The 27,082-nt window shown below is 44.5% G+C and overlaps 1 protein-coding gene across 1 annotated transcript in view; it reads right to left on the reverse strand.

Moving 5' to 3' along the window:
• Nucleotides 1-27,082, reverse strand: part of LOC137504829 (ribosome-binding protein 1-like) — a 30,406-nt gene that overhangs the window by 2,774 nt on the left and 550 nt on the right. The window contains exons 2-12 of the mRNA XM_068233421.1: nt 26,556-26,648; nt 25,004-25,093; nt 22,298-22,387; nt 21,057-21,149; nt 17,626-17,697; nt 17,376-17,471; nt 16,085-16,168; nt 14,023-14,094; nt 10,901-10,969; nt 9,847-9,936; nt 3,731-3,874 (exon numbers count right to left, since the gene is read on the reverse strand). Coding sequence (XP_068089522.1) covers nt 3,731-3,874; nt 9,847-9,936; nt 10,901-10,969; nt 14,023-14,094; nt 16,085-16,168; nt 17,376-17,471; nt 17,626-17,697; nt 21,057-21,149; nt 22,298-22,387; nt 25,004-25,093; nt 26,556-26,648 — 993 coding nt within the window. The remainder of the gene's footprint in view (nt 1-3,730; nt 3,875-9,846; nt 9,937-10,900; nt 10,970-14,022; nt 14,095-16,084; nt 16,169-17,375; nt 17,472-17,625; nt 17,698-21,056; nt 21,150-22,297; nt 22,388-25,003; nt 25,094-26,555; nt 26,649-27,082) is intronic.

The raw sequence follows: 27,082 nt of genomic DNA on the forward strand, positions 1-27,082 counted from the left end.
ATTTTGCAACTTCAAACTAAAGTGCAACTCTCTATTGACTGTGAATGTACGTGCAGCAAACACATTTTTGCAATTTCACATGCAGTGTGAACCCTGCCTTACTGTCCATGCAGCCATTCATTCATGGCCCTTTCACACTGAGGCGGGGCGGTATTTTTACTGCACCCCACTGCTGTGCAATGAAAATCTATGGAGACTTTCATACTGGGATGTTACGATGAGGTGTGACGGAAGTGACTTATCGCCACATCCCCAACACAGGTCAAGATGTACATTAACGCTGCGGTGCTGCGGCATTCTGCGTCGCCCCGGAAGTCATGTTGGTCTATGGTGACGTGTAGATTTGAAAAACAAATACAAATCACCAATTCGACGTCGGGCATGCACGGAAGTGGATTTACACAATACACTTCCGCATACCCAAAGCGTGACGCGCTTGCCATCACTTCCTGCATGGCACCTGCCTGAGATACTGTGCCCATGAATTCTGGGGGTGGGGAGAAAGAGGGGATGAAAATCTGCCAGGATGGATTCTCAAAAACTGAGTTTACTGTACATAACCAGTCTCCCACATTACCCCCCCCCCCCAGTCCACAGGGAACATGCAGGCCTGGCTGGGCCTTCATGTGTGCGCAATGTACGTCTGACCGCCATTTAATCTCTCTTTCTATCACTGTTTTCAAATTCTGCATCAACACCTCAAGGCAAAGGTTGGAAGAAGTTGCTCATCCCTGATGACTCTGCTGGTGCAGATACCACCCTGTACTAAACTCAAGGCATAATACAAAAAGCTATTAGTGTCTGGTTTTTAATTAGTGAAATTTTATAGCAGACTACAACAAAGCACATGTGAGTCTGGATGGAGAGGATTGTGACGTGCATACAGACAGGGAACGGCCCCCTGAAGGCAAGTAATGCTCGCCAACCCCACATTGGTTCTCCCTAACAAGAGCTGACATTTGCCCCATGCTCCCTCACACTTTCTCCACAAATCATGTGATCCCTGTAGTGGCACTGTCCACAGCAGTGGGCGGGGCGACAGTAAGCCTGGCCACAGCCACATCTGCATGGGAACTAATAAACTATACACTGCTTGCTGGTAACCAGTAGAGATACTCAATGAAATGCTAATTTTTCTGACCTGTATGCAAATTGTATTCAGCTTGGAGTTAGGACAGTCAAATGCCCTTCCGGATGATCTGGACTGGCCCAATGCTCTGCTACTTACAATGTGCAGTAAAAATTTGCATTCTAGCTGGAAAAAATTAGCATCTCACTGACCATGTGTGGACAGTAGGGGAAGCATGACTGCAGTGTGGATTGTGTCACTAAATAGCCTGTTCACCTGCTGGAGAAGGAGGAGGAGCCAGAGAAGGGAGTGGAGGAGGACAAGAAGGTTTCAGGCTTTTGGCAATGAGAATGTGGTTCAACTGCCACTTCTGAAACCGTTATAAAAAGTGAAGGTCAGCTAAAGTTTTAAAGCACCTTCACCAGCATACATGCAAACACGGCACCAGGAAAATTGGGCCCAGGGTGAAGCAGATAGACGTCTCACCCTGCTCCTGCAAAAGTCCTGGCGGTGTTAATTACTATTCCCCCTCCAGGCTGCAATGGACTCAGGTGAAAGATGCAATTCAGCGGCCGAATTGCACAGTTTTTCTGTAATATGGGCTCAGTCTTTTGCTGATGCCCAAATTACCCTCTGAGCGCTACTATAGCCGTAATTCACATTACAGCCTTTGGTGGCGCCCAAATGTCCTACACCCTTTTTTGCCTGCCTCGCCTTCACCAGCCCCTATGTGCACAGATTTGCACGGATGAACGCTGCATGCCAGCTCCACTGCAGACTGAAAAGCAAGTTGATGCGAGCCCCGCCCAATCTCTCTGCTGTTATCTCCTTCAGCAGCGGTCAGTCAGGTCGCATACATTTGAAATCGGCGCCGTTAAACTTGGGCTGGCACAGGATACAGCCGGTATATGGCTGATCCTGCTTCTGCACAAGTCCAGCCTGTGTTAATTACTATTCCCCCTCCAGGCCTGCCATGGATAGTGGGGGAAGGATATAATTTGGCTTCCAGCTATTGCTGGAGGTCGAATTATTGTGTTTTTTAAGCAACTTTGGCTCCGTCTTCTGACGACCCCGACGCTACTCACTGAGTGCCACTATACATGTAATTCCCATTATAGTCTATGGTGGCGCCACCTGCGCCCAAATCTAGCAGAGCTGAAAAGCACTGCTCCGGTCAGGTCACATAACAAAAATGTCCAATTTGCTCCTGGTCAATAACGGGATCGATTTTTCAAACTTATCACCGGAAAATGGATCCCGTTTTAAACAGGAGCAGATTGGACGTGTACACACGTTGGATTACCTGTCGATTGGATGGGTAATTGCATTGTGTGTACCCAGCATTAAGCCTTATTAATCAAAGCAAGATTTAGACACTGCTTACTAAAACAATGAGATGGCATATTTAGCAATGGCTGCAATATGATAGACCTATACAGTAAATAAAGGATGGGTACTACTATATCAGAGTTAGAATTAGAGAGGAAAGTCACATCACAATAGGATACATTGTATAATTGTTTGTCTCTGGAATTTTTAAGGGGATATGTAATAAATAGTCAGAAAATTACAGTCATATGTTGTTTGTATTAAAAGCATAGACATTTCAACAATTTTAAATAGGGCAAAATATGACAAAGTTTATGCAATATTTATCATGGCACATCCATGCAGCACATGTATCATTACACTCCCAGTTTGGGTATGATTATTCACTTATCTCAGTTAGCTAAACCACCGAAGGTGCCCATATATCTAGTGATGATGGGCCGATCGACCAAGAGACAGATCTCTCTCTGATCGAATTTGATCAGAGAGATCTGTTGGCTGCCCATATCCCGCAGGCCAATTCCCGATCAATTTCAGCAATCTTGTGACCCCGCATCCGCCGATGTACCCCGAAATGTTGATGTGCCACCCCAGTGCCCTTGCATTAAAATCTCTCGCACCCCATGTTGATGCCACGTATAGCACGTGGTACGTTTGACATCAACAGGGCAGGTGAAAGATTTACATGTATGGGAACCTGGAGGGGAGGCGACATCGGCTGGGCTTCCATTGAGTTTGTGGCGATATCGCACGCACTTACTGCTGGGCACCAGATCAATCAAGTCAGAGATTTTCCAGCTTGCTCAGTCGATACATTGGTTGGTCAGAGATGAATGCTGCAGCACCAATTTTCATCCGATTCAATAAAATTATCTAACCAGATGGTCAATTAAGTCGCAAAATTGATAGCTGTATGGACACCTTTAAAGCCCCTTGCAACACAACTGGAGAAGCATACATTGTATACAATATAATCCAATTATTAAAGAGCCCAGCCCTCGTCTATGCTTTTAATACAAAAATGACACGAGTTTCATTTTGACTACTTATTACAAATCCCCTTAAAAATCCCAGAGACCCAAACCATGATAATCCAGGCGTTACAAAGTGCACCAGTTGCTCATGCAGAGGAGAAACTGCCACTTCACGCGATGCCAGAGTTCAGCCTCTCCGCATGCTGGGCTCTGCTGGCCGCACAGTTTTATAGCACGGATTGCCCAGTGCAGGCAGAGGAGAAGCAGAAAAGTGGCTCTAGTTAGAGTAGTTAGTGATTTTACTTAGGCTGAAAAGGAAAGTTAGAGAGACAAGGTTAGCAGTAAGTAAAGTTAGTACCGTCACTTTGAGTTGGTTTTGCAGCAGTTTATTGTGCTCTTTTTCCTTAGTTAGCTGTTCCTGAGAAGCCTTCAGGAGGTGTAACAGTTTGTTAGCAGCTTGACCTAAGTCCCGTGTTAGTTTTTTTTCCTTGTCAAGTCTCTCCTACAACAGTTCCAGTGAAGGACAGTGTTAGAGCCTTTATATCTCATATAAGAATAAAAAGGTATGTGAAACCGGTTTTAAACAGATAAGTTAGCTGCTTCTATAGGTTTTAAAGCCCATCCTGGTAATTATTTCCTTTGTCTCTCCCCTCCTCCCACGCCATCCAATGCTAGGCATACATGATACAATTTTCAGTCACATTTACTGTCAGATCGACTATTTCTAACAGGTTCTATCTGATTTCCGATCGATTTTCCGTTCACTTCTATGGAACATCGATCGGAAATCAGATTGGCATTGTTAGAAATAGTCGATCTGACAGTAAATTTGTCAGAAAATTGTATAGTGTGTACCTTGTATAACACTAAGAAAGGACATCACCCACCACACCTCCCATACTTGCTAAACCTCTTGTAGTTTCAGCAATGGTGCTATGTGGGCTCTTCTCCTCTAGATCAGCGATATGGTATAGAGTGCCACTTAACCGGAGCAGCCCAATCTTTGCAGGGACCTGTGGACGGGGAATGGGACACACAACGGTTACCCTGTCCCAATCATGGCTATTGGATAAGGGCGACTACAAACTCCACTCATTGTAATGAATGGAAGTAGGTGGGTGAGAGAGTGGCTATGGTACAGACATAGCAAGGAAATGAGCAGCGCTACTTAAAAACAGGCAAGTGCCTACCTGCAAAAGAGTGCAAGCCCCACTTGTGGGATATAATACACACCGAGCATACACATGACCTGTCTACCACTGGAGGAGGATGTTAGTTTCCTGTAACAGCTTGCATGCAACCTATTAAGTACTCGTCCCTCCCACTGCAAAGAAGTCGATCCTCCATGGGAGGGGCCTAACACTAACTAAATCCTAACCTATGTATATGCATAGCCTGGGTGCGGCTAATCAATGGTACAGACAGAGTGATACAGGGGGAAGTAAAGTATTGTGGGTGAAGTGTGGGGGCTTCTGGGATACAGCAAAGGGGAGCCACTCATGCCACTGCCACTCATCTTACTTCCTTGGGAGGAAGTGTAGCATATGAATGAAGGCAGGTTCTAGACAGCCAGAAACCAGGGAAAATCATGCGACTCATGAAGCCAAGGACTCCGGCAGAGAACGACGGAACCTTCTTGGTAGTAAGAGGAGGGAAGAGGGGAGAGAAAGAACATTTTGGGAAATGGGCTTTAATGTTCTGATTTTAAATAGTATTAACTCTTTCTAATCCATTTTTGCAATCACCACATCCCGTTCCTCCCAAGCACTATTTTTTTCCAGTGTGCTGGGGGGGGGGGGGGGGGGAAGGGGGGGTTGATTGTGAAAATGCAGCAAGTGCAGGGATCCAGAGGGTCTCTGCCTCCACTTGCTCTAGAGCAGTTAGGTGACCTGGCATCAGTGGGAGGGTCCGATGCTAGTTCACGCACTGTAGCTCCGCCCACTTTGCACACACAACAGCGTAATTTCTTTATCACACGGTGCTGGGTGGTGCTGGAGGGGATCAAAGTGACTACGCTCTAGTGACAGCCCAAATGTGCCCACACAATATTTATATTACACTATATAGAGAATTGATGTGTGCATCAAACCAAGTAACACCTGACAAATCTGGCTTTGCAAATTTGGCCTAATTGGCTATTCACAAGACATAGCTCATGCAAATATGCATTTGCTTTCGCTTGCCAAAGTTTGCAGGGTATCCTTTGGAAGCAGGTGGTGGATGGCTTGCTCTGGTGGTGTGAGCCCTGGAGTGAGTTGTCTGCGCCTGTCCTCCCCCCCCCCCCCCCCCCCCCCTTCTGGAGGTTGTTTGGTGGCATTGGAAAGCCCAGGGCTGTTTCTAGGCCGAAATGCACCCAGGGCGAAGGTGTAAAAATTGCGCCCCCCCCCCCCATGGAGCCAGGTACAGGTGCCCGCAGTATAGGTTAGCCAGGTCTAGTTGCACCAACTATAGGTGGCCAGCTATAGTTTCCTCCAGTATAGGTAGCCAGTATAATTGCCCCCAGTATAGGTTAGATAGGTAGGTGCCCCCAGTATAGGTTAGATAGGTAGGTGCCCCCAGTATAGGTTAGATAGGTAGGTGCCCCCAGCATAAGTTGGATAGGTAGGTGTCCCCAGCATAAGTTGGATAGGTAGGTGCCCCCAGCATAAGTTGGATAGGTAGGTGCTCCTAGTGCTGAAGAAGATGTCAGTGCTGTATAAATACATAATAATAATATGGTAGGACATTCGACTATGGCAGGATTAGATTGGGAGCTACTCTGGGGACAGTCAGTGACATGACAATGTATTCTGTAAAGCTCTGTAGATGTCAGTGCTGTTTGTGTAGTTTGATAAGAGCTGTCAAAGAGATCGGCGAGAGTCCCAGCACTCCATATCCGCTACAGTTAAAAACAGTAGATTCTCCCGGTGCTAAGCAGTTCCCCAAAATACAAATAATTTGGCAGAATTTCCCTAGAAATGAGATACTTCTCCGGCAGTGTATCCCCTAAATACACATAATGTGGCAACATATTCTCCAAAATACACACAGTGTGCCTCTTTTGGCCCTGTGTCAAGTCTGTTTCGCTTGTGCCACGTCTGTTACCCGTGTGCCACCTCTGTCCCCCTTGTGACCTGTGTTTTCCCTTTGTGTCACTGTGTTCCCCGTTTGCCACCTGTGTTCCTCCTTCTGTCACCCATGTCCTTCTTTGTTCCCAGTGTGTCATCTCTATCTCTGTCCCCCTTGTATGCCTGTTCTCCCCATGTGTCACCTCTGTCTCCCTTGGGCCGCCTGTGTTCCCTTGTGTATCACCTATGTCCCTCTTATGCACCTGTTCCCCCCCCCCCCCCCCCTTGTGTGTCACCTCTGTCACCCTTGTGCGCCTATGTTCCCCGTGTGTGTCACCTCAGTCACCCTTGTGTGCCCCCCTTGTGCCACCTGTCCCTGCCTGTGTGTCACCTCTGTCCCCCTTGTGCTGCCTGTGTTCCCTTGTGTATCACCTATGTCCGTCTTATGCACCTGTTCCCCCCCTTGTGTGTCACCCCTGTCCCCCTTGTGTGCCTATGTTCCCCATGTGTGTCACCTCAGTCACCCTTGTGTGCCCCCCTTGTGCCACCTGTCCCCACCTGTGTGTCACCTCTGCCCCCCTTGTGTGCCTGTTCTTCCCTGTGTGTCACTTCTGTCCCCCTTGTGCGCCTATGTTCCCGTGTGTCACATCGGTCACCCTTGTGTGCCCCCCTTGTGCACCTGTTCTTCCCTGTGTCACCTCTGTCCTCCTTGTGCCGTTTATGTTCCCCTGTGTGCCTGTGCATCACATTTGACCCCCTTGTGCCTCCTATATTCCCCTGTGTGTCACCTCGGTCATTCTTGTGTCACCTGTGTTCCCCCGACCCCGTGTGTCACCTCTTTTTAGGTGTGCCTGTTTCCCATTTTTCGGTCCCCCGGACCCGGCAGCAGCAGCAGCTCTTCACCTCTCTTCCTCCCTCGTTTCCTGCTGGGGTCGCCGTCGCGTAGTGACGCGATAAATAGAAGCCGGTGGTTAGATTGTTGGAGCCCCGGCACCAGAGTGAAAAAGTGAGTGAGAGAGAACACTGCTCACGTGTCCCCTAGGCCAGCGGCGAATCTCGCGCTACTTGCCGCTTAGCGTGGAGTTACCATGGTGACACCTAGGCAGCGCTGGGAGAGCAGCGAGATTCGCCGCTGGATAGGTGATACGTAAGCAGTACTTCACAGACACCCCCCTCCCTGTAGCCGTAGCATCTGTAGCCGCTAACCCCAACATACACGGGGGGGGGGGGGGGGGGGGGGGCACAGTGTGCTAAAAAATAAAAAAAAGAAAAGTAAATATCGGCAGACGGCAGTTGAGTAAAAAGAGCTGCTAGGGGCACATGCCAGCAGCTGCGGCTCCCCCTCCATCACGGCGCCCCCCTCCCTCAGCGCTCAGGGCAGCCGCACGGCCCTAGAAACGGGCCTGGGGAAGCCTCCCCGTGGCGTTCCTGGATAGTGCTAATGTAGCATGAACTAATTCCCGCAGGGCGACTGCATTGCAGTATTGGTTTTTTGACCCTGTATAGTTTGGCATGCGAAAGCAAATGAATATTTGCATGAGCATTGCAAATCTGGCCTAATCGGCTATTCATGAGGCAAAGCCAGACTTGCTAGGGTTAAACTTGGTGTTTGAGCATGCATAAATGTTCTCATGGAAAGCACAATATTTATATTACTGTATGTGGTGCAGCTGCGGACGATGGGCCTGGTGGCAATCTAAGTGTTGGACTTAATCTGAAGAGGCTGATGCTGTACTGGATTTTATCCAGCAACAGCGCCACCTAGCGGCAGTCATGTTTTCCATGTCGGATTATGTCTGACATGGGACATATGCAGGAAAATGCCATTGTCACCAAACTCCTACAATGTGGAAAGGGTTAACACGCATGGGGCAATGACATGCGTACATTTCAAACAAATAAATCAAATAATAATAGCAGATATGAGATCGTCAACATTCTACAGATTTACTTCTGGCTTGGTAACCCACTTCTAACTGTTGACCTTGAGGTAAAGGTGGCCATACATCTAGCAATGATGGACAGATTCGACCAAGAGACAGATCTATGATCGAATTCCATTTGCGCCCACGTTACTCCAGCAACCAAGTGGCGGGCGTGTATGTGAGGAAGGACGTGGAGACAGAACTAGCGGCATGTGAAGTGTTCATGCACAGGGCACATTTTACACTGGGGGGACAGCTCCAGGTGTTCCGTCGCTTGTCCTGATATCGCACACAGTTACCGTCGAGCATGGTGGCCCAACATCTTGCAGCATGTCCACTCAATACATGCGGCCAATTTCGGCCTGAATGGAATCGAATGGTCGTTTGGCCACCAAGTCGCCTGATGAATGGCAAACATAAGTCCATCTAAGCAAGGCCATTTGCTGATGGTCAATCAGATAACAGCCAATGGTGTTCCAGTGTCACTTGCCCCTTCCTGCCTCACCAGGATACTCCTAATATTGGCCAACAGTTACTATTTCTAGTCAGGTTATATTTTTGGCAGGTGTCACGGCCTCCAATAATAGAGAATAACTTTTCTGTGTGAGATAAAAATGCCTCCCAGAGAGATAAAAATGCCTCCCAGAGCCTCATGTGTGGGTAGCAGGTACCATTTACATCTTGGCTGGATAATGTAATGGTTAAGGGCTCTGCCTCTGACACAGGAGACCAGGGTTCGAATCTCAGCTCTGCCTGTTCAGTAAGCCAGCACCTATTCAGTAGGAGACCTTGGGCAAGACTCCTTAACACTGCTACTGCCTTTAAAGTGCGTCCTTGTGGCTGCAGCTCTGGCGCTTTGAGTCCGCCAGGAGAAAAGCGCGATATAAATGTTCTGTGTTTGTTGTTTGCTTGTATCACTTGTACTGTATAACAATGTAAAATGACAGTTGGAAGCAGGACAAGTATTTCAAGGGAAGCAACAGTCAACATGGAAGCAGGCCAAAACAGATCACAGAGTGGCTGTCCTTATGTTTTCCATTGATAGATTGAAAACATGAGCTGGATTCACAGTGGTGTAGCAATAGGGGGTGCAAAGGTTGCGACTTCATCTGGGACCTTGAGCCAGAGGGGCCCTGCGGGGATATCCCTCTACCACAGTTTTAGCTTTTTATTGGTCCTGTGCTGATAATATTCACATATATATGCTTTGAATGGTAATGATCATTAACACCATTTCCCATCCCCTTCTTGCACCTCTGACACTGTGGTTGTCCTTGGCAGGTTTTGATGCACCGTACCAATTGTTATGTATAGAGTGCTTGGGGGGGCCCCCAATGTAAAATTTGCACTGGGCCCCCCAGTTTTTTAGCTACGCACTCTTTGGAATCTCTACAAATAAGAAAAAGGAAAGCAAAAAATGCATGTAATTCATTACAGCCCCTGTTGTGGTCCAGACAAGTATAAGAAACACTGACTGTTAGCAGTCATAAACTCTGTCCAACCTGCAATTGCTGGCTTTCTTCAGTGCCAGTTGAGGCTTCCTCTGCGGTTTTCAGCTTTTCCAACTCTTGTTGCAAACTGTGCATGGACTTCTGTTCATTGGGAATGGAGAAAATAGGTTAGTGCTTCAAATAATCATTTCAGGTAGAACCATTCTTACATAGCGGTAGTTACATAGATTCATTCCTATTGTAAATCTCAGATGAACTCCAACAATGACTTTTAAATAAATCCAGTATGAAAAGTCCGTACACACGGCGGACTGGAGGCAACGACGGGTCCGTCGCCACCTCCCGCTGGGTGGGCGTTCCAGCGACAGTCCGGCGTGTGTACAGTCTGTCGGCGGACTGATACGGCTGTTTCTGAGCGATCCGCCTGGCAATTTTCTTGCACACATTTAGAACCAAAATCTGGGGGGAGGGAGGGGGGTCATACCATAGAGAGATCTGAAGCAGCCCCTGCACTTACCGGTGGCACTGTAGCCATTTAGTGTGATCGCCCTCTGTCGTCATGATGACAAACGGTGATCTCATCCAAGGGATCCAGAGCCTCCGAGGACCGGTAGGAGAATGGCTGCCGGTGTCTGGATCCTGGGGTAGGAGAGTTGAAATGGCCGCTGCGATTCAGGCTCTGCATAGACTTACCGGCAGCTACCCCAAGTCAGGCTCAGGATTACCGCTCCTGGCTTCTTTTTTTCCACCCAGAGCTTGACTCGGGGTTACCGCCAGGGAGGTTAAGATGAAATGAGGCCCTAAACAAGGTTGTAGCTTTGGCTGCCCCTTGTGGTCCTTTTGATAATCTGAGTTCAAGAGGGGTCAGAAAAGGTGGCAGCTGGGTCTATGACACCCACTAGGCCCCGGGCACCTGCCTAGGTTGCCATGTGGATGGATCCTGCTCTGATTCTGAAGATCATAAACAAATACACTTGCATTTGTTCTGTTTCAACAGCTTTTCTTTTTAGTTTGTAACATTCATGATGTAGTTACAAAAATTACATTTTGTTTTTCGAGTCTTTATAATCAGAGAAAACAAATGAAAAAAGTTAGTTCATGTCACCTCTTCCAGCTGTACTGAAATAGTCTGTTCATCAGTCAGTTCCTCCATACTGGACTGTGGGGCCTTCAGCTAGGTATAGAAAGACAAATGGGTTTAGATATATTTACAAGGTCAGGAAGACTGCAGCAAAGATCAAAGTACAGCTGATTTTTCAAAGCACATCTTTGTACAAAATTATTTGGAAAAGAGTAAAAAAACATATATACATATACAGTGGAGGAAATAATTATTTGACCCCTCACTGATTTTGTAAGTTTGTCCAATGACAAAGAAATGAAGTCTCAGAACAGTATCATTTCAATGGTAGGTTTATTTTAACAGTGGCAGATAGCACATCAAAAGGAAAATCGAAAAAATAACCTTAAATAAAAGATAGAAAGTTCTGGCTCCCACAGAGTGGTTAGACACTTCTACTCAATTAGTCACCCTCATTAAGGACACCTGTCTTAACTAGTCACCTGTATAAAAGACACCTGTCCACAGAATCAATCAATCAATCAATCAATCAAGCAGACTCCAAACTCTCCAACATGGGAAAGACCAAAGAGCTGTCCAAGGATTTCAGAGACAAAATTGTAGACCTGCACAAGGCTGGAATGGGCTACAAAACCATTAGCAAGAAGCTGGGAGAGAAGGTGACAACTGTTGGTGCGATTGTTCGAAAATGGAAGGAGCACAAAATGACCAATCGACCTCGCTCTGGGGCTCCACGCAAGATCTCACCTCGTGGGGTGTCAATGGTTCTGAGAAAGGTGAAAAAGCATCCTAGAACTACACGGGAGGAGTTAGTGAATGACCTCAAATTAGCAGGGACCACAGTCACCAAGAAAACCATTGGAAACACATTACACCGCAATGGATTAAAATCCTGCAGGGCTCGCAAGGTCCCCCTGCTCAAGAAGGCACATGTGCAGGCCCGTCTGATGTTTGCCAATGAACACCTGAATGATTCTGTGAGTGACTGGGAGAAGGTGCTGTGGTCTAATAAAACCAAAATAGAGCTCTTTGGCATTAACTCAACTCGCTGTGTTTGGAGGAAGAAAAATGCTGCCTATGACCCCCAAAACACCATCCCCACCGTCAAGCATGGGGGTGGAAACATTTTGCTTTGGGGATGTTTTTCTGCTAAGGGCACAGGACAACTTAATCGCATTAACGGGAAAATGGACGGAGCCATGTATCGTGAAATCCTGAACGACAACCTCCTTCCCTCTGCCAGGAAACTGAAAATAGGTCGTGGATGGGTGTTCCAGCACGACAATGACCCAAAACATACAGCAAAGGCAACAAAGGAGTGGCTCAAGAAGAAGCACATTAAGGTCATGGAGTGGCCTAGTCAGTCTCCGGACCTTAATCCAATAGAAAACCTATGGAGGGAGCTCAAGCTCAGAGTTGCACAGAGACAGCCTCGAAACCTTAGGGATTTAGAGATGATCTGCAAAGAGGAGTGGACCAACATTCCTCTTAAAATGTGTGCAAACTTGGTCATCAATTACAAGAAACGTTTGACCTCTGTGCTTGCAAACAAGGGTTTTTCCACTAAGTATTAAGTCTTTTATTGTTAGAGGGTTCAAAAATGTATTTCACTCAATGAAATGCAAATCAGTTACTATCTTTTATTTAAGGTTATTTTTTCGATTTTCCTTTTGATGTGCTATCTGCCACTGTTAAAATAAACCTACCATTGAAATGATACTGTTCTGAGACTTTTCATTTCTTTGTTATTGGACAAACTTACAAAATCAGTGAGGGGTCAAATAATTATTTCCTCCACTGTATATTTGTGGTAGAGTAAGAGTTACAGTATGTGGGCTGTGTTGAACCTCACTTTCTGCCCCTCACTTCCTGTCCCAATGCCCCTCACTTCCTGTCCCAATGACCACCAGGAGTCTCATTAGAATTCAGGTAGTCGCTCATACAGGAAGGGAAGAGAATTCTGTACAATGGAGGCACAGACAGCCAATTTACTCTACTCAAAACTAACAGAGCCTTGCTTGGAACTAGGATTTAGGAGCAGAAGAGAATGCAGAATTCTATACATTTAAAGCGGTATAAAACCCTGACATAATATTCAATAAAAACAATGTTTTCCTACTTTTTATATGCCATATGGTTATCATATTTGCTTTTGTGCATAAGTATTATTATTCATTTAGAAATTACAAGTTCCCAAAGTACACTTTTATTGGTCTGAGAGCTGACTTTGCATTTTATTCATAACAGGTTTATTCATCTTTTAATTTAAGCAGAAATACTTTCTTAGGCCCAGTGCACACCAAAACCGCTAGCAGATCATCAAAACGCTAGCGGTTTTGGAAGCAGAGAGCAGATATTTGGCCGGGTGCACACCAAGCGGATTTTGTATGCGATCCACCAGCCGCATCAGCCAGTGAAAACGCTTGGCTAATGTATTGCAATGGTATGGTGCACACCGGCGGTTTGAGGTTTTTTAGCAAACCGCAAACGCGCAGCAGGAGGCGCGTTTGCGGCTTGGCAAAAACCTCAAACCGCCGGTGTGCACCATCCCATTGCAATACATTAGCCAAGCATTTTTCCAGGCGGATGCGGCCGGCGGATTGCTCCAAAAAACGCTCGGTGTGCACTGGGCCTTCATGTCGGTCTGTGTTCAACAGAGGCTGCACAGTCAGAGAATGTGTCACATTCCTCACTTGATACAATTAAGTAAACACAAGATAACATCTCTAGTTCAGATGCGTCCAGCGTTCTCCCTGCCGGGAACTTGTAAGTAATGTGTTAACCCTTTGAATGCTGTGCTGTTCTAGTAAAAAAAAAAAAAAAAAAATATGGTGGTGGTATATAATATGCCTGTAAATAATCTTTTTGAGCAAAGAAGAAATGCTGGGTTTCATTCCGCTTTAAGTATTTCAGACAAATAGAGTGTGGCCAGCTTCAACCTCTAACCGAAAAACGGCACACACCTTCCTTATGACTCATCGTTTACTCACTACTAGAAATAAAACTACTAGTTTCACACAAGCTAGAGAGGTATCTAACATCTATACGAGATACCTATAGCTGAACGGTAGCCATTAGTTATATACAGAGCGGTACTGAAACAAAGATGGCCGTGTAGGTATTATGGGCCTTTACAGCTCACTGACCTGATGATCTTGTGCTGCGTGGGAATCTCTCTCGTGCACATGATTCTGCATTTCACTTAACTGTTGTCGGAGCTGAAAAAAAGAGGAAGCATCAAACATTATGGTATTATAGTGGTATTGGGGCACCGGTTGCAATACTGGATCAGTGGAAAGTTGCGACATACTTTCAACAGCATTAGAAATCCATAGAAAAGTACAGTGAGTACAGGAAAGATTCAGCACACAAATGCGGGTTGCACCTAGCACCACCCAGAATTGGCCACACCGACTTTTTGACCACTCAGTAAAAATACATCTTTTTGGAGAACACTGCTGAAGTTCAATTAAAAGATTATGTGACCATCACCCAATCTGACCATTTATGGTCACCATCCTCCTAAACAGCTAGATGAATGTATAGCCCACCCAACTCCCCATGTCAGAGCCTGTTCAGATGGACCAGGCATATAACTTGGCTGGCTCATCATGGTCAATCACTATTGAGTTTTCCTTGCTATTCCCTGGCCTCTCTATTGAATAAAAATGTATAAGTAAAGCTTACTGCTGTAAAAGGTGTGTATAAAATTAAATAAATGAACATGCAGCTAGATTGTGCCTCCTCTACAACGCCGTTATGATGTCCACTAATGATACAATCTTGACTATACAATCTTACCACTTCTATCGAATATGAGGGATTGCCCATAGTATCCATTAATAGCTCAGTCACGCAGTTTATTTTACTACTACATAAATTTGGTAAGATATCATTAGTGGTCTCCTTTAGAACCCAGCAGATGGTTGATGTCACTCATTTAAAAGGCCTAGAGTGTCCTTGGGAACGGGTATAAATAACTACCATATTTTTCTGACCATGAGACGCTCTGGACCATAAGATGAACCTAGGTTTAGCGGACTGGGCCAATGACAGAGCCGTGGTCCCACCCGCGGGACCATCGCCTCCAGTTAGAACAGCAGGTGGCAGTGATTGGATGATTCACTTGAAGCACCCCCGTTTGATTGGCCACACAGTGTCTGAAGCAACTACCATTAAGCTGGAGCCGCCATGTGCATCGGCTCTGCTCAGCAGGGCATGGGGACACAGGGCACAACGAGACAGGAGGACACAGGGCAAAGAAGGACACGGGGCAGAGAAGAGCACAGAGGACAGAGAAGGACACAGAAGACAAATGAAGGACACAGAAGACAAATGGGGCAGAGAAGGAAAGAGGACACGGGGCAACAAAAAGACACGGGGGCAACAAAAAGACACAGGGGGCAACAAACAAAAAGACACCGAGGCAACAAAAAGACACCGAGGCAACAAAAAGACACAGGGGGCAACAAAAAGACACAGGGAGCAGAGAAAGACATGGACGACAAAGGGGGCATAGAAGGAGACAGGACACAGGGGGAGAGAATACACACCCAGGGTCAGAAAAGACACCGGGGACAGCAGCATCCGCCTGACACCTTGGTCCATAAGAAGCACTGCCTTTTCTTCCATGCTTTAGGGGGAGAAAAAGTGCGTCTCATGGTCTGGAAAATACGGTATAGACTTCGTAGCTTAGACACCTTAAGGTCCGTAAACACTCTAGATTAAAGTCAGCAGACACAAATGAGCAACGTCGCTCAAACATCATTACCCATGCAAAAGAAACAAGTATTGTACACACACACACAGATATTCCAAACAATTATGTTGTTCGAAAACTGCGCGCACAAGAGGAAGTAACATTTCACATGACATGAAAGCCGTCTCAGAACATTGTCATTTGATCAGCTTGTACACACAAGCCGACTGCACAAAATCTACCCAAAAAGCCATCTGAATTGATCTGTTTTTTGGAAATATATAATATTCGATATCGGTCGTTTGTTGTTTAGCCACATTTTTTTTTCAATGATTGACATTTGAAAATTGTGTTGGATGTTTCAAACTGTTTACAGATTAAGCTAAATATGTAACATAAAATCTGATGAAGTAGGCCCTCAGTGGCCCAAAAACAGCTGGTTTCTGGTTTGCGCTGAAACTCTTTTAGCAAAAATTTCACATTACAGAAATACCAAATGTAAATCTTACCAAAGAAAGTTCTTTGCTTTGTTTTCGGGCCTCTGTTTTTGTAGCTTCCAACGCTTCTTGTGATTCTGATAGAAGCTGTCTCAGCTGTAACAAAGGAATAGAGACAGATCATCATATTAGTTTCAGATGCTAGAATATGGTAGTAAATATATGGTTGATTGCTCAATACCACTGTGTGTTCTGGGCTCATGCAACACTTCTCTGATGTTTCACTCTGGCTTACATAAAAAAAAGGGCTCCTGGGGAAAAAAGGCGCAGGAGATTGCCATTAAAATTAGTGATATTCTACTATTGAATTCCAATAGTAAAATATTGGTATATCCTACCAATATTTTACTATAACTAAAACTAACCCTACTCCCACACAGAACTCTCCCTCTACTGAACCATCCCTTTACCTACAGTATGTCCAACCTTTCACCCAACTCTAGTGTCGCCTAAACCTTAACCATCTCCCTCCCCTCCTGGTGGCACCTAACCCTAATCCACCTCCCTCGGTGGTGCCTAAACCTTAACTCCCCCCTGATGGCATCTAACCATAACACCCCCCCCCACCCCCAAGGTGGTTCCTTAACCCAACCCGCTTACCCCTGCAGAGTCGCAATTTGCAGCAATGATTTGAGCGCAGGGAGATGCCCCATAAAATAGCAGATGAGTCTTATTGTGGCTTTGTATAGCAGGCCGCCATAATTTGCATAGCTGGTCGACTCATTGCTCGCTGTTTTATAGGGCTCCACCCTGCGCCAAAATATCCTCACATTGCTGCAAATTGCGGCTTTTATAATGGGATCCTATGGCTGGGCCCTTTTTTCCAAGGTGCCTGCGGTGCCCTTTTATCCTGATTTGCTCTGAACAGATATTTTCAACAACTCTGAGCTCAGGTGTCATCAAAATTTGCAGATGCTTATATCCCTGAACAGTCATTTTCAGGAATTTGGTTTCCAGACTACTCCTCGCGGTTTTGGGCCCCTAAAAGGCCAGGGCAGTATAGGAACCCCACAAGTGACCCCATTTTAGAAAGAAGACACCCCAAGGTATTCCATTAGGTGTATGATGAGTTCATAGAAGATTTTATTTTTTTGTCACAAGTAAGTGGAAAATGACACTTTGTGAAAAAAAAAAAATCAATTTCCGCTAACTTGTGACAAAGAATAAAATCTTCTATGGACTCACCATGCTCATAACGGAATACCTTGGGGTGTTGTCTTTCTAAAATGGGGTCTGTAAACGAAATAGCTGAACCCTGGCACTGCCAGGTCTATTACATGTTAGAATGATATTCAATACATACACTTTCCACCTCTTTTGAGTACGTCTGACACTCTGTGCTGGACGTGTTCATCTGTGTTTCCAGCTGTGCTTCCATCAAAGCAATGCACTCTTTCAACTGAAATGTAGAAAGATGCACATGTGAGCAGCTGTATTCACAGATACATATGGGGAAGGGTTAGCTGGAACATGTACCAAAACCTGGAGCAGTACCTGTATACAATATAAAGTTATTACATTCATACACTAACACTATACAAGGTGTTTCATACCTGTTCTGTACTGTGAAGATCTGACTTCAGCCTTTCCACTGTTTCTTCTAGATTCTGGATTTGGATTTGTGACTATTGAGACAAATGCAGTAAGGATCAATACACTTTATTCCACCAGTAAATAAAGCTACAATGCTTCATGATGTGCAGAGGGAAAGCCAATTACAGCCCAAAAATAAAAAAAAAAAAAGACTGGATTTGAAAGTTGTTTGCTTGGCTATAATTAGGAAAAGTGCTTACAAGAGAGCCTGCGATTTTAAAGGATCCATCTGACATTTAAAAAAAAAAAAAAACAAACAAATTTAGGGCTGGTGCACATGGGCTTCTGTTGAGTGTCTCATTCAAACAATGTGTTTGTGTTTTTTCAAGAATGTCAGCGTTTAACAGCCAAGCTTTTAATGGCTTTTGAAGGCTTTTAAAGGGAACCTTAACTGAGAGGGATATGGATGTTTCCTTTTAAACAATACCAGTTGCTTGGCACTCTCGGTGATCTCTTTTGCTGCAGTAGAGGCTGAATCACACACCTGAAACAAGCATGCAGCTAATCCAGTCTGACCTCAGTCAGAGCACCTGACCTGCATGCCTGTTTAGGGGCTGTGGCTAAAACTGTTAGAGACACAGGATCAGCAGGGGAGTCAGGCAACTGGTATTATTTTTAAAGGAAAAATCCATATACTTCTCAGTTTAGGTTCCCTTTAATGGCTTTCAGTAGAGCGTTGCATTTTCTGGACTTTTGCAGGAAGTATAGAGAAAGGCTTGGCTTTTATGGACTTTCAGTGGCTTCAAGTGGGTTTGCTGGCTTTCAAACGCCTTCTAGAAGCTGCATGTTGCTTTTGAGATGAGACAAGATGCCAGGATCAACTGCCAGGCTTTCATGAAAGCCTGCAAAAGTTTGTACCATAGGCTCCCATTCACTTGCATGGGACAGCGGTAGATCCCTAAAAACATTACTTTTAAAATGCCATGTTTAATGCCAGTAAAACATCTGTGTGAACCAGCCCCAACTTACATGGGGCTTCCTCCAGCCCTTGGAAGACATTGGCCTCAATTCACTAAGGTTTATCAAACACTTTACCGAACGTTTGATAATTTATCTCATGGGTAAAATCTAATTTTGGATTCACTTAGGTGTTATATATGTATTGAATGTTTTATCGATAACACATTAAAAAAATATGTAGCACCTTAGTGAATTCAAAATTAGATTTTAGCCATGAAGTAAATTATCAAACGTGAATTGAGGCCTATGTGTCCCTTGACGCAGCTCTGCTTTCAGGTGGTTTCCTAGGGTCCCCACTGTAGTGGCTGCCTCTGTGCATGCCTAGAACACTCTGCTACAGAAACGCTACTGCATGCTCATGCATGCGCAGAGGCCATCTAACCTGGCCACGTCAGTGGCTGCTACAGAAGAGACCCCAGGAGACTGAGACTGGAGCTGCTGCGAGGGACACATGGGCTTCCAGTGGCTGGAGACAGCCCCAGGTAAGTAAATCTGATTTTTTAAAATGCCGATGTATCCTTTAAAAAAGGGGAAAAAAGTCAGCTATTTCATAGAGAGAAGCCTCTGGATCCTGTAGAGGCACCCATGTCCTCTTCAAGACCACCACTGAATGTTGGGACACTTTGGAAGTTTGCGGCTCCCATCCGTGAACGAGGGTGGCTACATTTTGGAAGCCAGCTTGTACCTACGCAGTAGCTTGGAGCTGCTCTCTGCTCTTGGCAAAATGCCACACTGCTCTGTACAACTGCACAGGCACAAGCAGTCTTGCATCTGCACAGTGTGGCTGGCTTTTGTCGTCAATCCCTTGCTGAGGAGGTCGGGGGTCCCAGCACTGGAACAGCGAGTAAAAGGGGACAAGGTGAGCATCTAACTTAAGTCGGCTGAGCATTTAATTTTTTTTTTTTTTATGTAACAAGTACCCTTTAACCACTTTACCCCCGCCCGTACGGATTTCTCCGTCCCTTTTTCCATCCTTTAACCCCCAGGGACGGAGAAATCCGTACTTTGCGCACTCCCACCGCTGTCCGCGCTCCCGCTCGTAAACACGCCGCCCGCCGCTAGTAAACACGCCACCGCCCGCTCGGAGAACTGGAAAATCCATTCCCGTTCGTTGATCTTAGCCCCGCAATGATCCGCTGCTCTCTGATGGGCAGCGCGATCATTGTGAAACGATACAAACTTACCCAGCTTCCAAGTACTTCCTCCAAGCTTCCGGAAGGACGCTTGGAGGTCGCATTAAAGCAAAAATTTACTGTGGCCATCTTGTGGCCAAATAGTAAACTACACTCTACACATTTTTTACATACAAATAAATTACTTTTACACAAAAAATTAACTCATTACCTCCCACACTCCCATTTTTTTCTTTTGTAATAAAAAAAATTAAAAAATGTACATTAAAAAAAATACATAAATAGTTACCTTAGGGACTGAACTTTTTAAATATTTATGTCAGGAGGGTACAACACTGTTACTTTATAAACTATGGGCTTGTAATTAGGGATGGACGCAACACTGAAAAAAATGCACCTTTATTTCCAAATAAAATATTCGCGCCAAACATTGTGATAGGGACATAATTTAAATGGTTTTATAACCGGGACAAAAGGGCAAACATATTTCATGGGTTTTAATTACAGTAGCATGCATTATTTAAAAACTATAATGGCCGAAAACTGAAAAATAATTAATTTTTTTCCCACATTTTTCCTATTTTCCCATTAAAACACATTTAGAATAAAATAATTCTTAGCATAATGTCCCACCTAAAGAAAGCCTAATTGGTGGTGGAAAAAACAAGATATAGTTCATTTAATTGTGATAAGTAATGATAAAGTTATAGACGAATGAATGGAAGGAGCGCTGAAAGGTGAAAATTGCTCTGGTGGTCAGGGGGTAAACCCCCTCAGTGGTGAAGTGGTTAATGGAGTTTGCGCTAAAAGAAAATCAAAATATGCATTAATAAAATAGTAGTGCAACTATTTCTGTGTTCTGTTTGCAGATTTTGACGTTTTTGATCCCCCAAAAAATGTTGGAGTCAAAGAAAATTTCCAGCCAGTTATCAGTACAGACACTTTGCAGGTTGGCCCTGAGTTGTGTTCTAGAAACCAGGCCCCACAGATTTCCATGGAAACGTGCAATGTAAAACTCACACTGGGGCCCAAAGCCCCTCATCTACACCACTGCCCATGGGACAAGAAAAAAAATCAAAATCAATCCCTATGCAGTCAAACAGTGACACTTGTAGCCGAGTGCAGTCAGCACTGATCATAACCAAAAATAACCAAAGAGATGTCCATTACTTTAGCTTTGTTCACTTATAAAGGGACATATCAGGGTTACTTATTCATCATATATATTTACAGATTGTTTTATAGGGATCAGACAGCAGCAGCTACATTTAGAGACATTAAAGTGTGACAGAACTCACTTTACTAAGCTCTTCTTCAGATGCTTCTAACTTTACTTTCCACATTTGCTCCCCTTCCTCAATACTTTTCTCAAGGTACTTCAGCAGCGCCTCCTAAAATAACAAAAAACAGAAAGCACTATTAGTAATTTAATAACTACTGAGTATAAAAGATGGGATAACAAAGAGAAGGAACTCAAAATTTATTTAACCACTTATGTGGTTTGTGATGGCATATCTATGTCCCGCAGGACTTCGGTTCCTGCCTAGGGACGTAGATATTAGTCAATGGCTGCTGTTAGCTGGCGTTCGCTCCCACGCAGGTACTCGTCGCCGCCTGTAACAGGGGAGATGAATGAATGGGAACGCAGTTCCCAGTCATTAATTTAAGGTCCTGTGTCAATGATCGCCGGCATCACTGAGATGCTGCGATCATTGTAACTACCAGAGTAACATCCATGCATTACTTAGGAAATAATGTGCAAGGACATCTTGTGGCCAAATAGTAAAATTACACCTAAAGTCATTTTTTTTAATAAAAAGAAAGACCCACCATTAAAGAAATGCATGACAAAAAAAATATATAAATAGTTACCTTAGGGACTGAACTTTAATATGTATGTCAAAAGTGTACATTAATGTTATTTATGAAATAATGTGCTTGTAATTAGTGATTGATGCAAAATTGAAAAAAAATCAAATTTCAATTGAATTTTGTTCTTATTTTTCCCATTAAAATAAAATAATTCTTAGCAAAACGTACCACCCAAAGAAAGCCTAATTGGTGGCAAAAAAAAAAAAAAAAAAAGATATACCGTAGATTGTTTCATTGTGATAAGTAGTAATAAAGTTATAGGGAATTGAATGGAAGGAGCACTGATAGGTGAAAACCCCCTAAGAAATGAAGTAGTTAATAATGGTTATATAGTAGTATGCTCATTTACAGTGCCTCTATGGCAGTGCCGGCCCTGATCAGCATCTCTCGCACAGCAGTGCTGACACACGGGGCTGGAGGAGGCAGCATCAGCTACAGAAGAGCTCCTAATTCACTACAGACAGGAGTAACTAGCAGCGGGTGACATGGGTCATCCCAAGCACAAAGTGTAGGAAGCCCCCCCAGTCTTCAGTGGAGCACCACACAGTGGATGATGAGGCAGTACACCTATGAACTTCAAAAATAATGTACACACATCTAGCCTGACCGAAGCATAGCGCTCAGTATTCCTACACACGCTGGCCACAACAAGCACAATACAACTCACCGTCTCAGCAAGAGTAGTCTTGTACTGATCACATTGTGCTTGTAGGGAGGCCTGTGCTTCTTCTGCTTCTTTTAATTTAAGTAGTGCATCCTGAAAAGGAGATAAATTCAAGACAAAATGCAATGTTTTTACATCTTGATATTTAGCACTGCTTATCATGTAAAGCTGGAGCTCTGGGTTACATTCCCACAAACATAACAAGCTGTATAGGATCTGTATACTGTCCCTCAGAGGCTCTTGTGATGCTGTATGATAGGGTGGGGACAGTACATTGTAAACATCTGCAGGAAAAAAAACTTTGAAATGTTTTTCGAGTTTTCTTATCAACTGCATCAAAATGAGCACTATACAAATTAATGACAAATCACAACTTGACATGGCTGAATGTGTAATATTTATCTCCCTTAAAATAATCTGGCCATTTAAGGGTAGGGTTTCAGTTATTTTAAAGTCCTATATTAAAGAGAACCCGAGGTGTGTTTAAAGAATGTTATCTGCATACAGAGGCTGGATCTGCCTATACAGCCCAGCCTCTGTTGCTATCCCAAACCCCCCTAAGGTCCCCCTGCACTCTGCAATCCCTCATAAATCACAGCCATGCTGTGAGGCTGTGTTTACATCTGTAGTGTCAGTCTCAGCTGCTCCCCCCGCCTCCTGCATAGCCCCCGTCCCTTCCTTCCAATCAGCAAGGAGGGAAGGGATGCAGGCGGGGACTGGAGTTCTGCAGGAGGCGGGGAGAGCAGCAGACTGACACTATAGAGATAAACACAGCCAGCTCTGACAAGCTGTTTGTCAGCAGCATGGCTGTGATTAATGAGGGATTGCAGAGTGCAGGGGGACCTTAGGGGGGTTTGGGATAGCAACAGAGGCTGGGCTGTATAGCAGATCCAGCCTCTGTATGCAGATAATATTCTTCAAACCCACCTCGGGTTCTCTTTAAGTCCAAGAAACAGGTCGCTGCAACCACTGCACTTACTGTGATCAGGAGCAGAACTCCAAAGAGCCAGGAAAATGTAGTAGATAAGAATTCTGCTGCACCGATCTCAGAATAAAAGTCCAATTTTTATTGAGGTAATTGTGGACAAACAGCAATACAGCTCACGCATATCGGAGCTGTATTGTTGTTTGTCCACAATTGCCTCGATCAAAATTGGACTTTTATCCTGAGATCGGTGCAGCAGAATCATATCTACTACTTTTTCCTATATTAAGTGTAATATAAAAATGCTTAAAGGGAACCTAAACTGAGAGGGATATTGATGTTTCCTTTTAAACAATACCAGTTTCCTGGCAGTCCTGCTGATCTCTTAAGCTGCAGTAGTGGCTGAATCACACACCTGAAACAAGCATGCAGCTAATCCAGTCTGACTTTAGTCAGAGCACCTGATCTGAATGCTTGTTGAGGGGCTGTGAATGAAAGTATTAGAGACACAGGATCAGCCAGAGTCAGACAACCGGCATTTTTTTTTAAAAGGAAAAGTCCATATCCTTCTCAGTTTAGGTTCCCTTTAAAGGGTACCTGTAATGTTGCGGAGTAAACGTTTTATACATACCTGGTGCTTCCTCCAGCCCCCTCCTCGCAGATCACTCCCTTGCCAGGGTCCAAAGCCTCATGGATACTCCCACAGCAGCCCCAATCTCTGCGATCAGTCAGCGCAGTACTGACAAGCGCCCTGGGAGCACTTTGCGCCTGCACAGTAGTACTGTGCAGGTGCAAAGCGCTGCCGGTGACGGGAGCCCGGTAGGGCCGCGCATGTGCAGTAAGTCCGACTTGCCGCAGAAAATGGGGCTGCTACGGGAGGATCCAGGAGACGGAGAGCTCTGCGCAGAGGGGGCTGGAGGAAGCCCCAGGAATGTAAAAAACTTTTACTCCAAGCCCCCCCCCCCCCCCCCCCCCCCACCTGTCTCAGGTTCCCTTTAAAGGCATCCTGTAGTACCACAAAACCGATAAACTATAAGTGATCCACTGGTGGTTTTTATTAACCTGCATGCAAGACGAAATTCTCTCATTTACCATCTCTACTGCCAACCAATTGAGTAGGAGCATATTCCAGCCACACTAGAGATCAAGACTCATTCCTTTTTCCTGTGCAAGCTAAAGGTCTCCCCATCCTCTATGCAATGTTTGTGAATGGACAGTGAATTAAAACACATACTAAACAAGATTTGATTAAAAATTTGGACCCTAATCAATTTAGACCAAAATATCATTTAAAATGGTGTAATTTTTTATCAGTAGTTGTCTGGAGAAAAGATGAAGCTTGACAGCTACATAATCTAGCTTACATTGGCGCTCACCTACTACTGGTACTTACAACAGGTAGCACGTGTTGCCTTGGCAACATACCGGATAGCTAGGTAACACATGTTGCGCTAATAGCGCAACATGCATCACCTTTACTACTCGAAAGTACCGGCAAACTTGTTGCATGCTCTCTGCGCACCAACTCACTATCAGGGAGTAACCGATTACTTTCTGGCTCAGGTGGCCATCACAAATAAAAGGGAAAATCAGACATGCCTACACAGCCATTCAGAACCTTACAAATCAGTCACTGTGACAAATCAATCAAGTTTTGTCATTTTTTCTTCTTGAGGAGAAATCATGCAAAGAGGACGTGCTCATGTTTGCTTGCTAAGCACTGCAATAAATGACAGAACACCACATGATACAACCTGATGACAGCATTGCTGCCGCTCACTTACAGAAGAGTCTGTTTGGTCTGAATTTTGGCTCAGCTGCTTCAGAAGGTCTGAAGATTTTTCTCTGAACTCTTGAAGCCATTCACTGTACAACTATAGAAATAAAAAAAATAAATCAATAATAACCAATGCAATCTGTCTCTTCATATGTTCACATACAAGTAAGTCTAAGTGGTTTTGGGTCACCCTGAACTGCTTGGTTATTCTGTTGTTCTGGTCCAAGCCCTATCCCATTGAGCCATATCAATCCCTGCCATGCACCGATGAGGACCAACAGTCCGAAACAGGCTGTCTTCATATTGGGTTGGTGTTGCTCTGTAAACTGTATAAGCTATAGGCTCACTATACACCAGCAGTTCTGTATGTAAGCCTGGCTTCAGGTGCATAAAGAGATAATCTGCATATTCGGCAGTGATGCATTGTGGGTAACCACAGTGAATTATCGCAAAGGCCTTCTGTTTTAAGAAGGCAAATTACACTGAGCATTGGTTTTTAGTAAGGGGGGGGGGGGGGGGGGGCTTTTTGGTCTCTTTTAGTCCACTATACTTTCCTTGTGGTTCCGACTCTGCTGAGCTGCTTGGGTTTTCTGTAATACACGTCTAAGTTACACAAGCCAGAACTAAAAACAAGTCTGACATTTTGTTTTTGGCTGCAGAGCTTTTGCCATCCTCTCCAAGCCCTGAGATATGCTGGCAGGGCAGAGAGGTATGGAAGTGGGTCAGGATTACTAATAGATGGAGGACAACTTAACCCCTGAGCCCTGCGTGCGCTAGCTTCTTGCAGAGGAGTGCCATGGCTCTCTGCATCCAAGATAGAGTGTGACACGGACACACTACAGCACGTCTCTGCAAGGGGGCAGGGCTATGTGCCAAAAGCCAGCACACGTGACGGGTGAGTTGTTGGAAAAAGACCTGGCAAGTGATTATAACTTTTTAGGATAAACGGATACGTAGCGTGTTAATTTTGGCTGAACAGTTTATAACTTTAGATAATTATTTGAATATAGATTAGTCTAAACTGACCCACATATGAACAAAGAGTACAGTCTGTATGTGGCTTATTTTTGTGGAACAATCTTGGATTTGCAATTTAAAACTATCCCCCTTTATTTATTGTATTTTGAAATACTGCTGAAAACCGTTTTTCTACTGTTGAAATCTTTATTATAAAGTGCATTGGAGTTCATTTTTTAAGAACTACACCTGGGCCCGGCAGGGGAACGAAGTGAAGGAGAGAACCCTGGGAAGGCTCTATACAGAGATACAGAGCTTCCCTCTACATAGGCAAGTATCTATTTTTTTCTCTACACTTTAGGTTCACGGCCGCTCAAACCAAATTCATATATCCTGATCCTCTTCCCATTTTTCTCTCTGTCACAGGATGCTTGCTGCATTGAACAATGGAGGGAGAACCTACTGAACACTGTATGACAGAACTTCATGTGGTAACAGATAGGAGTAGAGTATGAAAGATTCATTAAGATCTACTGCCAGGAAAACTTCACAGTAGTAGCATGTAAGGAGTAACAGCAGCCACAATGTAGCTTAGAACTTACCTGGTGTGACTCTACAGTGACTTGTGGGAAGAGGGATATTAACGTTTCCTTTGTCAGACTCTGGACACCAGTGAGCTGCTGTACCAGTTCTTCCTATAAAAGGAAATTGGTAGTCAGTAATATGCTTGTAAAAATACAATGTAGACATTAGGACAACAAGCCCACGCTGATGCCATTTTGAGAGCATAAAAAGCAGCATATGAAATATACCTAAAAACAATACCAGTTGCCTGGCAATCCTGCTGATCATTCTTACATCAGCAGTGTCTGCATCACACACCTGAGACAAGTATATGAGCTGATCTTGTCAGATTATTGTCAGAAACACCTTATCTGCATATGCTTGTTCAGGGTCTAGGACTAAAAATATTAGAGGCCGAGGATCAGCAGAACAGCCAGGCAATGTGCACTGTTTCAAAGTAAAAAATATTTCAACCTCCAGATCCCTATCACTTCAAGTGGATCAAAATTCTAAATAGCAATGAGCAAAAAAAAAAACAAAAAAAAAAAACCTGAAATATGCACAT

Source organism: Hyperolius riggenbachi, chromosome 4, assembly GCF_040937935.1.
Source record: "Hyperolius riggenbachi isolate aHypRig1 chromosome 4, aHypRig1.pri, whole genome shotgun sequence".
Taxonomy (NCBI): Eukaryota; Metazoa; Chordata; class Amphibia; order Anura; family Hyperoliidae; genus Hyperolius; species Hyperolius riggenbachi.